This window comes from Dromiciops gliroides, chromosome 4 (genome assembly GCF_019393635.1).
Source record: "Dromiciops gliroides isolate mDroGli1 chromosome 4, mDroGli1.pri, whole genome shotgun sequence".
Classification (NCBI taxonomy): Eukaryota; Metazoa; Chordata; class Mammalia; order Microbiotheria; family Microbiotheriidae; genus Dromiciops; species Dromiciops gliroides.
This window is the reverse complement of record NC_057864.1, coordinates 437017349-437034648: the sequence shown is the minus strand read 5'-3', so window position 1 is coordinate 437034648 and position 17300 is coordinate 437017349. Positions and strand designations below refer to the sequence as shown.

At 43.6% G+C, this 17300-nt stretch overlaps 1 protein-coding gene across 5 annotated transcripts in view; it reads right to left on the bottom strand.

Moving 5' to 3' along the window:
* The window catches only part of AHCYL1 (adenosylhomocysteinase like 1), a 48953-nt gene extending 32410 nt beyond the window's left edge, over positions 1-16543 (bottom strand). Inside the window, exon 1 of one of the 5 annotated variants that reach the window (XM_044000894.1) lies at positions 16099-16543. In XM_044000894.1, the coding sequence (XP_043856829.1) occupies positions 16099-16236 (138 nt within the window). In that variant the 5' untranslated portion in view covers positions 16237-16543. Of the gene's footprint in view, positions 1-15847; positions 15978-16098 lie in introns of those variants that run through there. The other 4 variants (XM_044000893.1, XM_044000896.1, XM_044000895.1 and 1 more) reach the window with 4 other exon arrangements.
* Between the last annotated feature and the right edge of the window lie 757 nt (positions 16544-17300).

The following is a 17300-nucleotide window of genomic DNA, read 5'->3' as shown; positions in this document are numbered from 1 at the left end:
AATGCTACTCATTCCTTGTCTCCCAAAGGCATATATCCAATGCCTTTTGTTACAATGCCAAGTTACATGATATTTTTCAGAAATGGCTCACCCATGTAACTTGGCCCTAGAAAATAATGACCTATTTTAATAGCTTCAGGGGCTTAGGAAGTGTGGTGCAATGGGAAGAGCACTGAGATTTGCTGTCAGGAGAAGCCTACATTCCAAAGCAGCTAGCTGTCACCTCACCTCTCTGAGACAGCACCAAATTAGTAGGGTTATTGTGCATTCCTGAAGAAAATATCCATGAAGTGTTTGCAAATCTTAAAGCGCTATCTAGGAGAGCATTCTGGGAAAATGGCAGAGTAGGTCAGAAAACTTTCAGCTCTCCAAATTTCCCACACAAAACAACAGCAACAACAACAAAAAATCAGATCATTATCTTGGAGTGAACATAGAACAACAGAAATAAATAGGAGTGGGAGGTAAAGCAGTTGTCCTCCTAAGAAAACTTGAGAAGACCCCAGGAAAGACTCAACCTCCAGGGGTAGAGGTTTGGCCTGAGTGAAGTGCAAATACTTCCAGCCCAACTCTGGAAATGAATAGACAAGTACTGGGGGCAGCCGAGTTGGGAGGTAGCCTCAGCCTCAGGAACTTTCACTTCATGGACAGTGAGGTGAATTCTTCAATGAAAAATGTCAAATGGTTCCAAGCCCCAAAAGAATTCTTAGAAGGACTTTGAAAATCAAGTAAGAGAGATTGAGGAAAAATTAGGGGAAAAATGAGAGCAATACAAGAAAATTATGAAAAGTCAACCAATTGGAAATAGAGAATCAAAAACTTAAGAAAATAATTCCTTCAAAACTAAAATTGGACAAGGGGAAATGAATGATGTTCTAAGACACCAAAAAATAATAAAACAAAATCAAAATAAAAAAATAGAAGAGAATGTAAAGCATCTCATCCTGTTTAAAGGTCAGTGGCTACTCCTGCTACCTGCCTAGGGTCTAGTAAGTGTCAGAGGAAGTTTTCAACTTTCCATTTCTCCTGAATCCAAATCCAGTCCTCCTTTTGGTGTGCTACCCTTCCTCACCTGTAAAAATAAGCAGATTAAAACTTGTAGTGTGTATTTCATATAATGGTTGTGAAAATTAAGTGCCAATGGATATATCAAGTCCTTTGTCATCCTATAAATAAATGTTACAAGTTAGCTCTTATTACCACCTGAAGTCTGAGACCCCCTTGAGTCATTAAGGAGATCTGATGGAGATCAGTACTTCTCTCTAGAGAAATATTCTTGTAAAATGATTTTTAAAAAGAAAACACTGCAGTTATCTACCCTAAATTAGACAATGTCACCTCAAAATACAAATTACACAAATAATGAGAGACATTTACATTCTTTTTTTTTTTTTTTAGTGAGGCAATTGGGGTTAAGTGACTTGCCCAGGGTCACACAGCTAGTAAGTGTTAAGTGTCTGAGGCCAGATTTGAACTCAGGTACTCCTGACTCCAGGGACAGTGCTCTATCCACTGTGCCACCTAGCTGCCCCTAGACCTTTACATTCTAAGAGATTGGAACATTTAAAGCAGCATCCCCATGGTATGGAAGAGAAAGCATTAGCTCCAAAGTCAAAGGACCTAAGTTTAAATCCCATGTCTTTCATTTACTAACTCTGTGGCATGGGCTAAATCACTAAACCTCTCTGGGTCTAAGGCCTTTTCTGTCATGGAAAATTCCACTTGGTCCTTAAGGTCCAGAAACCACAAGAAGCTTTTGAAACAGACCATCTTGAGGAGATTTCTAAACCTAAATTAAGACCAGACTGCAGAGGGGGATGAGGAGGGACAGATATGCTATTGAGAGAGTTGTGTCTTCAACCTCTGAATCTGACTTGGTCTTTCTAAAGAATCCTCCCTCACAAACTCCAAACTGAATTTAATCCATGCCTCTGTGGTACATCACACACTGGACTACTCCTGAGGCAGGTTTTTCCCCTTCTTTCAAGATAATCACCATTAGCTCTTCCAGAGGCATGCTAATATTTACACTAAGGCAAAGTTTCTCAGATTAACCAGCTTCTCAACCTGTTTCTAGCAAGCAAGTTGGGGGTGGGAGCTGGAAGAGAGAGAATGACAGTTTCAAACAATACTCTATACAGTGTCTTTTGAATATTATTTATCTCCAGGGGCAAAAGAAATGTTGCTAGGGGTCCTGCTTATTCTCCAAACTAGGAAGAAACGCCCTTCTTTGTACTCTCCATATACACTGCTCCTTTATGCACATGGAGCAAAGGATTAGGTAATTCATCTCTAGTTTAAGTGAATTAACAACCATCCTAAACTCTTCATCGTCAGTCTCTTACACATTAAGCAAGGTTCTCACTCATGGTCATAAGAATTCTATAGTTGAAGGACATTAACTCGGGACTGCTGTTCATGTCATCAGGATGCCATTTTAGATCGTGTCTTACTGCATGGAAAGCCAGAGGGGGAAAATGAGTTGGACGGAATGAGGTAGTAGAAGAGTCATTTCAGGCCCTTCCCCCTTGGGAAGAACCTTCACCTTTTACAGACCTCAAAGGCCTCAAAAGCCCACTAATGTAGTACCTGTATTGTAACTTCCAGTTCAAATTTTGTCCAATTTCTGGGAAAAGCCCTTTGGTACCTTTTAAAAGACCTATCAATACCTATGGCTCTGCTGCATGATCTAAAACCTTTACTTTAGTGAAGGAAGGAGGGGAAAAAGAGGCAGGGATGCCAGAGAATCTACTGTACCTGCCAGACAGAGATAACACACCTATCCAAAAAGATTTAAAAGAACATTACTGAGAGAATTTGTCTAACAGAGATCCAAGACTAGATTCACAATAACTCACTGTGAACTCATTCCAAACATGCCCTGCACTCAGCTAATCCTCTCCCTGTGGAGCCAGAAGAGAATGTGCAGAATTCTGAACCCCCTACTTGACAGGCTGGAGGGGCTCCTTTGGCTGACTGGCTGGGCCAAGACATATCCTTTTCACAAAGTTCCAGATCCAAATAACATAATGAAGGAATGTAATAAGAGGAATCTTCCCCAAGTGAGTGTTCATTATCTAGTTTGGGGGCTTTTAGCACTCCTTTCTCATTTCTACTACTGAACCAAGACTTACTTCTCCAACTCCCAATCCATTTACAATTGGCAGACAAGGGCAGTAAACCACCCAGGATATTCATGTTTCTCCTCAAGAAATCTTGGCATAGGGATGCCCATAGGGTCAGCCACTTCCAGTTTACTTCTTCTCCTGGCATTACAATACAGTGTCTTGCAATCAGAACATCATGTCCCCTAACAGTTTATTCTCTTTTCTACTGAAAACCTGGAGTAAACAGATTCTACAGCAGCCACAAGCCTGTTACCAAGGCCACCGTATTGATCAATGTAATTAACATTCACAATTCATCCAGTCCAGCACCACAGGACAGCTGGACTATCCTTCACAAGATGTCAATTTGGAACCTTCGTGTTCTGCTTACTCAAAGATCTTGTTCTCAGACACTAGGCACTGAACAGTATTCTCCAACTTGGATGCCACCTGGGAAGGAACTCGGTTATCAGAGCAACTGGCCACATCTACCACGTGTGAAGCAAAGTAGAGTTCTTTTCAAAGCAGGAAGACCTAGAGGTTCATTCACTCCAAGTACAACTTGGATTATGTACAAAAGGCAAAACAAAATATAAATTGACATAACAAAGCAAAATTTTAAAAATCCTTGAGTGCCAAAGGTTTCTTGACCCTCAGCTCTTGTCTAAGATAGGGACTGGTCCATCTTCCAGAATATTGCTGATCTAGAAAAAAATATGTTTTTCAAAGATATCCAAGGCATATAGAATAGCTTGACCATCATGAACAAGATTTGTCTACAAACATGATGGTTGTTGTACAAGATTATTCATCTAAGAAATTCTGCCCGGTTATACAAACACAGCCATTTCTATGTTCACTGACGAACATACTCTCCAAAAGGTCAAGCTGTTCCACTGGTCCCAGATCCCCTTCCCCTTCCCACTTTAGGAGCATTTACCACCAATCTTCAAGTCCTCATTTTTGTGGAGGGAGAACCAAAATGCATGGTCTCCCCAGTACTGGATTTCCAAAGTTTCATCCTCCACTAGGAAATCAGGCTGTTTTCCATATCATGCTGGGTATTACACTGTCAAATGCATGGAGTAAGGAACCACCTCCCAAGCCTCTTGTCCTCTGGCAGGAAATAATACCTTGTTTAGCCATTTGAAAACTTATAGGACTCTCTTGCCTATGAGGCTCATAACAATTCATATCTATCAATTAATCAACAAAAATATATTAAATGCCTATGTACCAAGGCACTGTGCTAGGTGCTGGGGATACCAATACAAAGAACAAAACAATCCCTACTCACACAACAGTAGAATGTTGTCATCATCATCTTATTATTTTAATATGCAAGAGAAATAAGGGGGAATGAGTCAATTCCAGGGATAGTGACTTGGCCAAGTCTGGTACCATGTGGGAGACCACCTATAGCTGCAGAAACTAAAGGCCAGGGGAAAAAAAAGTGAAATCAAGAGTAAGACTTAGAAACATATTATGAGGAAAATCAAAAGTCAAGCAAGATACTATTATACCCCTTGGAAAATAAACTACTTCTGAGAAGAGAAAGCAAAAACATTTTATGTATTCATTTTCTTTTAGGACAATGAAAATGCCACATTTATAAACTGGAACCCCACAGTTACTCAAAGATCTCATAAAAGGGAGCAATGCTGAGGCAATAATACAAAACAACTTTTTTAAAAATTCTGCTGAAATGTCAGCACCAGCACTTCAGTTCCTGAGTTGAACCCTAAAGGCGTATCTAATGAGGCCCCCAGGAAATTGGGAATGATGCCAAAGGTATAGCAACTACGTGGAGAATTTCATTGGTGTCCCTAGGCCTGAAAGGAAAGATACAAAATTCCATTCTCATATCCAAAGGCAATGATTCCAGGGCCTGCAAATGAGTTAATCATATCGCCTGGAGTACTTTTAGAGAGTCCCAAGTCAAGTGAGTCTTAGCTGCCCTTCCATAAGGGGCAGGAAGGTACTCATCTACACATAGCTATATACATATATACACACATGTGGATAGACAGATAAGATATACACACAAGTATGTGTTTGGGCTACAACATCTAAAGTATGGAGGGGAATGCGATCAAAATTGGTATACAGAATGACCACAAGGATAAAATCAAAGATCTTTAAAAATATTAAAATAAATAACAGGAGATTCATAAAGATAAGATATTCCCCCAATCCTGGAGTCAGCCAGAACAGTGTTTAACTTATTCAGGTAAACAATAGTTCCTGTGCCCATCAATTGCAGTCCTTCCTGCTTTTCTTCTCCACACCACTGCCCACAGAGCAGTTCTGGCTGTACCATACTGCAAAGCAGCAGCAGCAGAACACCAGCTTTCTCCTTGGCACCTTGAGTATACAGGCTCAGTGGGATTTCGAGAGAAAGGAGAAAAAAATACAGAGCTAATAGCATTTGCTATAGCTGGGCAGCTTTTCAGGTTGCATGAAACCCTGTCTCATGTAAGTCTGTGAGGGAATAGTATGGAACAGTGAGCAGCCCAAAGCCCCTTCTGTTTCAGCTTCATTTCCTTTGCACAACTGAGCACAGACTGCAGCTCTAAAGAGAAGTAAACTGGCCAGGACTGGAACGGGAAAGCACAAAGCACTCCTCCAGGTCAAGTGATGGAGTCATTCTGGCAAGAAAACAAGGCATTTGTCTGGCAGGCCTCATGATACAAGGGGGGTAGGGGAAAGCACTCCCTCTGGAGAGACTGGCAGTCATTTTAACATACTTCTGCTTAATATTTTCTCAAATCCTCCTCTACAACTATGAATGCTACATTATACCTATTACTTGTCAAGCCTTTTCATTTTGTATCCCACTGGGTAATAAATGTTTATTATTTATAACTCAGTTCTATACTACAGGTTGTCCCACCTAATAAGTGCAACTAAGGTAGCAGTTCCCTGATACCAGGAGAGAGGCAGTATGGCCTAGTGATCAGAGAGCAGTCCCTGGAGGCAGGATGACTTGGGTTTAAGTTCTGCCCCAGACTATGTGACCTTGGGCAGGTCACCTGTCCTCTCATTGTTCTAGGCATCTCTCTGACAGTTGCAGAAGGTGCATATCTGTCTGCATTGGTTGAGGACATTCCTAACCAAGAGTTCTCTAAACCCAAGAAATCATAGGTGCAGTCCAAAAAGAAATACCATCAAGAATGTCTTGAAGACAGGTACAAAGTAATCAAAATGATACAGGGCATAACAAATAGGTACATTTGAAAACAGAAGCATAAACTATGAAACTGCCAAAGATGGACAAATTCCTAAAGCAAGAAATGTTAAAAATGATGATAATAATAATTAGGAATTAGCTGTTCTTTGAGAAGAGAAATGGGGTAACTAGAAGAAAGGGGTAGGAGGGGATACATGTTCTGAGGATGACATAAAAGATGAATTCACATCCCAAATACTCTCTGGGGTAACTGTATAATCCAAGAGCTTTGGAAACAAGAAAACATGGATTATTAGTCCAGTAAAAATTTCTTCCTGATACCTACTGGCAATCTATGTCATGCCTGCCAATTCCCTATTTTTAATGTTCGAGGAAAGAAACTACATGTCCCTTCTTCATGCACAGATGCCTAAGTTCTATGTTTTATAGCTCTCCTTTGCACAATCAACTTTGTTTCCAGTGAGCACAAAGTAACTAGAATGTCTCTGCTTTGTGTTATTTCAGAAATGTTTAAGTAGACAGAGAGAAGAATAAAGATGGGCAGGAAAGGAGCATCAAAGAGGAACAAAGAGGGAGAGCCAAGCAGCAAAATAACAATGGAGACAAGTAGGCCAAAGTGAAAAGGGGTAACTAGAAAGTGAGTAAAGAGGTGCCTACTACTGACAGTGGTAGGGAGGCAGTCAGTGCTTCATTCCTTCATGAATTCTGGGATCCATGATTTTATAGGTCTGAGCTCTTTCCTCAACCCACACAGCACAAGTGCTCTAATAATTGGCAGATGGTTTTCTAGAGTTGTTGTGGCCATCTTGGTGATGAACCTCCTGGCACTTCCTAGGCTGGTTATCAAAGGCCAATCAATAAAAGAGGCAAGGGAAGAGACCTCAAAAGCCATTTAGCTCATCCTCATTTAAGGCCTAGCAGAGTCAAGAGCCTTTGCAGCTCTGAATAGGACTCCCCAAAAGATATGAGTTCTAGTTGAGGTTCTGCCATCAACTTTGGCTACATGTTCTGGGCAGATCCTTTCATCTCCTCGGGCCTCCGTTTTCACATTTGTGAAATGAGGAGTTTGAACTAGGTGATGTCTGAGGTGCCTTCTAGCTCTAACTTCTCTGCAAAATTAGATCCTTTCCATTAGCAATGACACAACTAATCTGTTGAATAACCTAATTCTGAGTATAGTTAATAGTTCCATGTCCTTTTTCGCTGGAAGTTTCCAGCAGAGGGCCTTGGAGATCTATGCTTAGCCTTGGACTATTTGACAATTTATTATTGATTTGGGTAAAGGCATAGGTGGCAAGCTTTTTATATTTACAGCTGACACAAAGCTAGAAGAGATAAATCACTTTTGAGGTCCCTTGCCAATCTAGATCTTCCCACTGTACTTCCATGTCACTGCTGCTTTATAAATGTTAGTTCCACTTGGAGGGACTGTGATCAATAAATGCGTATTGACTCAGTGATATATATGAAACACTTTTTTTGGGGGGGTAGGTGAGGCAATTGGGGTTAAGCGACTTGCCTAGGGTCACACAGGTAGTAAGTGTTAAGTGTCTGAGGCCGGATTTGAACTCAGGTCCTCCTGAATCCTGGGCCAGTGCTTTATCCACTGCACCACCTAGCTGCCCCAATGAAACAGTTTTGTGAGAGAGTGTGGCTGGACAGTCGTTGCTAAGCATTTAAGTACCTACTAAGTATCAGGTATGCTAAGCACTGGGAATACAAAAAGAGGCAAAAGACAATCCCTGCTCTCAAAGAGCTCACAATCTAACAGGGGAGACAAAGAAACAAATGTGTACAAACTATACACACACACACACATATACATATATGATAAATAGCAAATAATTATGAGAAGGAAGGCACTAAAAGGATTGGAAAAGGCTTCCTGAAAAAGGTGGAATTTTAGCTTGGACTTGAAGGAAGCCAGAGGAGCCAGGAGACAAGAGATTAGAGGAAGGACAGCATTCTAGGTATGGGGGACAGCCAGAGAAAAAGCCCTAAGTGTAGAGACGGAGTATCTAGTTTTTTAAGTAGCCAGGAGGCCAAAGCCATTAGACTAAAGTTGGGGGAGTGGAGAGGGAATGTAAGAATACTGGAAAGGGTGGGGGGAGGTTAAGAAGGACTCTGAATGCCAAATAGGTATCTATATTGAGAATAAAAAATGGAGATGTTCCTTTGTGCAAGTTAACAGACCCACAGAGTTTGAACTCTAGCCTACTGAATTAACCTATTATTGGAAAGAAGGGTGTTCCATACCTATACTGAAGAACCAATTACTGACTCTAGTCACAGATAAGAATTAAAAAGAGATAATTAGACTCTAAGAAGAAAGTTCAGCAGGGACAAACCATCCTACCACATCATCTCTGGATGGAAGACACCTAAGACAAAGTGCAGAGGCTTTACAGATAGGGACAACCGTTGGGAGATGCACTTTTGTGAAAGCTACAGCCAGTAGAGTTCATTGAGGAAAAATTCTAAATTAAAATCTGATGACATCCTGGATTATACACACTAGTCTAACACACAAGTATCACTTATCAGGATCTGATCTGGTCCTTTTCAGAAGATGAAGCTGACCCTATTGATAAACTAGCATGCCATATAACTTAAATTTCTATTCAATGAGTCTCTTTTGTCTCTTCCTCCAAAACAGATCAGATTTACAACACAAAGTATTAACTAGATTTTTTCTCAAAAATGTTTAGAAATTACAGAATGCAGAAAATGCAATGGGGACAGATACTCCAAGTTACCCATTCTCTGCCCATCTTTAAAGGACAATCCAGTCTGAGTCCTGAGGTTAACTATGTCATCCCCAGCCAATGCTGGACCACAGGAACCTGAAGGAATACAGAATCATCCTCATCTAATCTTGGGATCTGGTTATAAGAATTTTACATAATGTCAGCATCTGAAAGCCCAAGGACAAAACTGTCCTACTTCTCTTTGATGTTGCTGGAACAAAGATTATAAATGATTGAATACCTGGTGATTATGGTGTGCTGTGTGGATCAGAAGATAATCATGACTCTCAAAATAATCCTATAACCCCAGGACTTTTGACAATTCTTAATACAATTGATTCTGTTCTTACAAAGTACTATTTCCCCATCCCAACTCTGACATGAAATATGACAACAGTACAACAAGAGGACTATTTAAAGAGGGCTGTGAGGTAGATAGTGAATTATTATTCCCATTTTACAGACAAGAAACTAAGACACAACAAGTTAAAATAACTTGTTCAGGATCATAAAGGGTCAGAATCAGAACTCAAATACAGGTCTCTGGATTGAGTCTAATACTTTCTAAAAATGTTTCTGAAACTAGTATCAATATACTTATGTACATGTACTTCTATATACACATGATAACGTGGCCCTCAAGACCTATCTACCTGAACTTCAAAGATAAACATAACCGCCAAGTCTATCCACATTAACCTTTAATTTTGACACTGTACATGTGAAAGGTTCTGGTTTTCTCTATGACCACTATGGAAAGCCACAAACCTTTACATTTATACTAGTCCCAGAAGTGCCCCTATCTCCTAAGGAACCTGAGGACCAGAGAAGACTTGGATAATATCTGGTTTAAGACTAACATTGCTAAGTACAGACTCACAGAAAAACCCTTGGTGAAAACTGGGGATATTTATAGATGTCTGTTCCAGTGCTCAATTTGATTCAACATAACATACATTTAACACCTCTTGTGTATAGATAAAAATCTGGATAAAAAAATAGGCCCTCGGGGCAGCTAGGTGGCACAGTGGATAAAGCACCAGTCCTGGATTCAGGAGGACCTGAGTTCAAATCTGGCCTCAGACACTTGACACTTACTAGCTGTGTGACCCTGGGCAAGTCACTTAACCCTCATTGCCCCAAACAAACAAAAAATAGGCCCTGACCTCATGTACCTTACAATCTAATAGGGGGAATATGATAAATAACTAATAACAGCTGAATTGGGTAATATACAACATGACTTGATAATAATATCATAAAGTATAGAACAAAGTACTATATGAAGTCCAAGGAAAGTCATTCTCAATAGAGATTAGGGAAGGTTTCACTGAGAAGTTGGTGTCTGAACTGGGTTTTAAAGGAAGAAAAGGAATTCTCAGCAGGCAAAGGAGGTACATTCAAGGTAAAGGCATGGAAGTAGGAAAGTGCAGGCCTGGTTCAGAAGACAAAGAGCAGTCCAGTTGGCTGTAGCATAAGATTTGCAAAGGAGAGTAACATAAGGTAAGACTGGAAAAGTAATGCAAGATTGTGCTTGGAATATGAAACAAGAATTGAACTTGATGGGAGCCCTGATAAAGAGAGCCATTGCTGTCTTTGGAGTAGAGTGGCACACCCAAATTTCTATTTCAACACTTAATAACAGCAGGCCATCATATAGCATACACGGGTTTGTCAAGTACTTCATATGCACTCTTTGATTTGAACCATACAATGAGGTAGGACTAACCTCATTTTACAGATGAGGAAAGAGGCTTACAAAGGTGAAATGGTTACATGGCTAGGATTAAGTGTCAGGATTCGAATACAGGTCTTCCTGTTTCCAAGTCCAGCATACAATTTTCCATCTTACACTCCTACTTTAAAACCCCATAACATGGGGGCAGCTAGGTGGCACAGTGAATAAAGCATTGGCCTTGGATTCAGGAGGACCTGAGTTCAAATCCAGCCTCAGACACTTTACACTAGCTGTGTGACCCTGGGCAAGTCACTTAACCCTCATTGGCCTGCCCCCCCCAAAAGATTAAAAAAAAAAAAAAAGAGTCAACAGAAGAGCAATCCTAGTGCTAAAACCCCATAACATGCAAAGTCCTGTGGCAGAAGTTGGGGTTATAATCAATTTTAAATGAAAGTCTCTTCCCTCAAATTCATATTCTCTTGGAGAGTATAAAATGTATGTAAATTAACTATAATATAAGGCAGAATGTGACAGGGCAAACAATATCAGAGTTGCCCAGGATTCAGGAAAACTGAGGCTTGATGGAAAAGAATGATGATGAAAGGCAGGTGCTTTAGAGCAATGGAAGGAACAGGAAATAGCCTGCCACGTTTGGAGAATAACTAGTAGTCCAGTTTGGCTGGGGCTGACTAGGATGGGAAAGGAAACAAAACTGGGAAAGTATGCTGGAGCATCAGGAGTCTGCCGTGGCATGAATGATGGGCTGGAAGGAAAAGAAACAGAGGCAGGAAGACTTCTTGGGCTACTCTATAGTCCAAGCCCAAAGAGATGAAGACCTGTACTTTGGGGAGGGGGGGGCGCTAAGGAACCACAGAGGAGGGAGAGGGAAAGGATGGAAGTAAGATGGTCATTTGGTGAGTGATATGCGAGACAACTGCAAGGTCTCAAACATAATAGAGATGAAGTACCACAGGTATTGGTAACCCTACTTCACAGAAGAGGAAATGGAGATACACAGGCTCAATGATCACCCAGCTAAGAAGAGGTTGAAGGCAGAACCCAAATACAAGTCTCCAATGACTCTACACTACAGCATGCTATCTCTCTTGTGAGAAAATAAGTGAAGAACGGTACCATGGACAGAAGTAGTGGAATCTGTACAAAAAAAAATATTCCTGGTTTTAGACATGTTGGGCTTGAGTTAACAGTGGGTTACCAGGTTAAGATGTCCTGTAGGAAAATTTTGTTGAATTAACTGTGTGTCAAATATGCTAAGCATAATATGCATATAGTATGCATATCATAAGCATACCGTGATCATTGGAATGATGCCACCTGCTGGAGACTTACTGTAGGAAAGCTCCAACATGAGGAGAGGGCCTCTGAGGGCAGGACCATGCAGCTTTTCTTTGGCATCAGGAAGTGGTGATGGCTTGTGGGAGGAAGAAGGGGGAGCCTGGCGCTCTGACTCGCTCTCTTTCCCGAGGACTCTGGTGGAGAAGGGAGCTAGAAATGCACTCTCCCTTTAATAGATAGGAATCTAGGCCTTTCTCTTTACTAAATTCTTATTCTCCTTAATAAATGCTTAAAAGTCTCTCTTGCTAAAGCTTATAATTTATTGGCGACCACTCATTAGATATTTTAGACAGACTAGCTAGAATTTTAGCCCCTTACAATACAAAGACAAAAGTGAGAAGATCTCAGTTCTCAGGGTTAGCTGCAGCAATAGAACATGTCTGCAGATAAATACACAGAAGGTAATCTGAAGAAGGATGGGCATTAACAACCAAGGGAGGTGTGGAATCCAAAACTCCTTGGAGGAGGTAAACAGCTAAAATGAGCCTCACAAACAAACCAACAAAAAAGACAAGACTTTTGACAAGCAGACTACCAGGCATGAAGAACTTGATAGAATGTCAAGTTCAGGATACCACAGGCCAGCTTAGTAGAGCATGTGAAGAATGATGTGAGATATGGTTAGAAAAGATGGGAGCCAGAGCTTAAGATGTCAGGCTAAGTTTGTATTTTATTGTAGGAAATGATGAAAGCTTTTCTTTCAACAGATGAAATGTGGTCAGATCCATGTCTTAGAATAATTGTGATAACTGAGTCTAGAACTGATTTAAAAGGTAAGAGATAGAAAGCAGGAGTCATTAAGGAGGCTATTACAACATTCCGAGTGAGAGGTGACAAGCCGAAACTTAAAATGAGGGATGAATGATTTGAGAGATGTTGTGTAGTTAGAATCACAGGGCTCTGCAAGTGATTGACTACAGGAACATTAGGGAGAAAGACGACTCAAGAATCTCTCTGAGGTTATAAACCTGGGTGACTTGATGATAGTAGTGCCCTCCCCAAATCTGTGAAGCTTGAAGGAAGGGGAGGGTTAACAGGAAAGATGATGAATTACAATTTGGCCATGCTGAATCTGAGAGGTCAATTAAATATGTAGGTAATGGTATTGTGAGCAGGAAATTGGTGATGTGGGACTGGAGCTCAGGAGAGATCTGATACTATATATTGGGGAGTTATCTAGGAAGAGATTGACAATTGAACCTTTGAAAACTGATGAGATTATCAAGGGAGAAAGTGTAAAATGAGAGGAGGACCCAGGACAAAATCTGAGGGGGGGTGTGGGGGGACCAAGTTAGATGATGAATCAGCAAAGATGCAAAGAAGTCAAAGGGGATGAGAATGGGGGCTTCAGAAAAAAAAAACACTAAGAAAACCAACTGTATATACAGACACATTTGGGAACCTTGGCATTGAAATTCTTAGCCATTTTGTGCTTGTTTCCTCATCTGAAGCCACTAAAGTCAATGATATTATCAAGAAAGAGAATTAAAACAGCACCAAGGGCAGATTCTTGGGAGAACATCCACCTTGTGGGGATATTAGAGTCAGGAAGAGGACAGAGAATCACTGAGACGAGAGGTGTCAAAAGCAGGAGACCTTGGTATTTCTGAAGCCAAGGTAGGAGAGAGTTATACAGTAGAAGGTGATAGCTGTGGTCAATGCTAAAGAAAGGTTGAAAACCAAAAGCAGGTCATTGTATCAGAGAATCAATTTTATTATATCACTTGTATTCTTCTAGCTTTTCTGGAGAGAAGGAAACAAGTTATTGATATATGGCAGGGGTACAAAAGTAACTCAGTAACTGTGAAGCTCTCAACACCAGTACTCTGCTGGACTTGGTATGTGACCTTGAACTAGTCCTCAACTGCTCCTGGTTATCACTAGGGAGAAGAATAATTAATCATCATAAAGCACTGTGTTAAATAGTTGCATAAAGGCTGAACAATAAAACTCAGAAAGGGCAAACTTAATGAGAACCATAAGGACATGTTTACAAGCAAATGAAAACCCACCACACGCCTGGTAAAGACTGAGGAGCCTTTGACCAGTGGACTAGGAGTCTCTCAAATCAAGAGCACTTAGGATCACTAGGCTATGGGTATCAGCAGACCACCCTTTCAGGAAGAGAGACTTACTCAGTAAATATCCTTGTAAGTTACAGGTTCAAGTAGCCCAGGTGAGCTTTCAGGCAATTGAGATTCCCAGAGTGCCTGTCAGGTTAAAGGACAACTGCACCTAACATCAGTGACAGCTCTTCAAAGGTACTAGTGAGAAAAAACCGGGCTCTAGGATGGTGGGATATCAGGGGGAGGCCACTGATACCAGGCTGCCAGCACCACATTGTACTGGGATCCAGAAGACCTGAGTTTTAGCCTCAGACCCACCCCTAAGTAGCTGGATGACTTTTCCCAAGTTTCCTCCCCAGCAAAGTGAGGGGGTTGAACTAGATGATCTCTTAAGTTCTCTTCTGGCTTTATAATTCTAAGGTACCTCCACAGCTTTACCACTGACTCATCTCAATGCTTAACTAAAAATAAACATTCTATTTGTAAAGGGACAGCCACTCAAATGAATAATACAGAATGCAAAGGGTTACAACCCCATAGAACAAGATTAGGCTTCCAGAGAGCACAAAGAACAACTCCCTCAATCCTTTTTAAAGAAAACATAGGCTTTCCCCGGTAAAACCTTTTGGGAGAACAGATATAGCACACACAATGAAGGCTTTATATTTCTAAATTCACTTGCTGAATTGTAAAATAGAATTCCTCCAAAAAATAAAATGTGAAAGCTCACTCCTTTAAACAGGATCAGGTGCAGAAGCCTCGAAGGCTACAATCTAGTATTCCTGCAACCCCAGTTCTGCTTAGCTTATGCAAGCACTGCAGTCCGTGGAAGGCTCTAAGCACAGAGAGTCTTGCAACATTTTTGTCTTTATAAGGGAGCTCAAGCACTGACTTAGGCTCTCCATCAGCCTTAGAAAGTCACATCTCTTATGCGCATCTTCTTTTGTTTTGAGGTCAGGGTTGAGTGGAAAGTCAAAGCCAAAGGCGATTGTTCTCCTGCATCAGCACCCTAGGTCCTCCTAGCCAGTGAGTTAATTGGCCTAAAAGCCCACCGATTTTGAGCCCAAACAAGCCAGTGTCCTTTGAGTTCAACCCACAACGCAAATCAAACAAATCAAATAAATAATGAGCTTGTTCGGCCTCAATAACTGCAATAAAGAATCAAAAAGCATGCCTTACAGCCCGCCCCTCCACCCTACCTCCCCTTGCCCCAAGTTCGGTCTTCGGGAAGCAGAAAGTGGGTCTCTCAGACCACCCCGTATCCATGCAGTGTCTGCACTTACCAACCTCTGACCGTTCATTTCACGGGGAATCAAAGAAACTAGCAGAATACGGCCTGGGGGGTGGGGGCCCTCAGCTTTCCTCACCATTACCTTCGTCTTCACAGAAAAGCCCAGTGGGCCGCAAGTAGTGTTCGCTCTTGGCTCCGGGCTACATCGAGAGGGGCAGAGGACGGATGGATTCGGAGTGTCCGCCGCCCACCCCACCCCCTCCCCGAGCAACCCCACTGGTGATCTTCGGCCAGCCCTACCTACGCCTGAGCAGGAAGGTCAGCTTTGCAGCCCCCCGAGCCGGTGTAGACACGATAAAGGGGGAGGCTACCCAAGAGGCTGATCCCCTCCCCGCCCACCCTCCCATCCCGGGTCCGGGAGCCCCAGGCCCAGGGGTCAGCGGGGGATTCGGCCACGAACGTGGAACCCGACCTGGCGGTCTGGGAGCGGATCGCCGCGGGGTACCGAGGTTCCACGGAGGGAGAGCGAGCGACGGGGAGGAAGGGACAAAGCCCGCGAAGGGACAATGGGCAGCGAGGAGCGAGCGAGGCCCGGGCCGGTAGTGCCGCGGGCGGCCCGCACACGTCAGCGCCGGGGGCCCTGGCTGCGTCACCCCGAGCTTCCCCGGCTCCGGGCCCGCCCGCCCGCGGCGCACTCCCACCCGGGCCCACCCGCCCCCGCACCTTCTTGGGCGCCTTGGTGACGGTGGCCATGAACGAGTACTTCTCGGCGTCCTCCTTCTCCTTGGCTTGCTTCAGCTCCTCGCCGACCCCGACTCCGACCCCGGCCACCGGCAGCGGCATCGCGTCCGGCACCGACATGCCGGCCGCCCGCCCGCCCGCGGCCTCCGCTCGAAACTCACTACGCCCCCGGCCCTCGGGCCTCGGGCCTGCCCGCGCGCCGGGCCGCCCAGAGCTGCCGCCCCTGTGGGGCTGGGCGGACACCGGAGCCCGGGGCTCGGCGAAGCGGACGCTGAGGTGGATGAGCCGGCGCCTCGTTCGCTCAGCGGCGCCTGGTTAGCCACAGAAGCGGCGCGCTCGACTCGGCCCGCGCCACCTCCGCCGCCGCACGCTCGCTCGCAACACGCAAGTACGCACTGTCAGGGCAGAGGCCGCCGGGGGCGCGTCAAAGACTGGCAGCCCTCGGGAGCCGGCGCCGAGGGGAAGGGAGGGGAAAGGCTCCCGGGCAACACGTGACGCCAACGCGCACGCGCCTGACGCTAGAAACCGCTCTCCGGCTCCTCCTCCTTCTACTCCCCTCCCCCGCCCCCCCCCGGCGGCAGTTGCCGCATTCAAAGAAGGGTGGACTGATCTTTGAGAGACACCAGGTGGCGCGCTGAACCCTCGCAGGAGCGCCTTGCACCGGGGTGGGAGGAGTTACAAGCGCACGTGTTTGAAAGTCCGCCCCCAAGGCTGGCTAGAGCTCTGCGTTGTAATGGGGGCCGGTGATTTCTCCCAGTCTAGGGGCAACTGCCTGCCCGCCCAACCCCCATTGCCACCCGGGGCGTGCCAGTTACAGGAAGTCAATCGGTCAATCAACTAGCGTTTATTGATCGCCTACTGTGCGCTAGACACTGTTAGGTGCTGGAGATTGAAAAAACAAAACAGGGGCAGCTAGGTGGCGCAGTGGATAAAGCACCAGCCCTGATTCAGAAGGACCCGAGTTCAAATGCGACTCAGACACTTGACACTTACTAGCTGTGTGACCCTGACCAAGTCACTTAACCCTTATTGCCCCGCAAAAAAAAAATAATAAAGTAAAAATGTTTTGAAAAAGCAAAACAAAACGACCCTGCCCTCAAGCAGCTTACAGGATTTCGAGGGAGACAGCACTTTAGCACCTAATCGTATAGAAAGTAAAAATACAAGATCATGGTGGAGGGAGG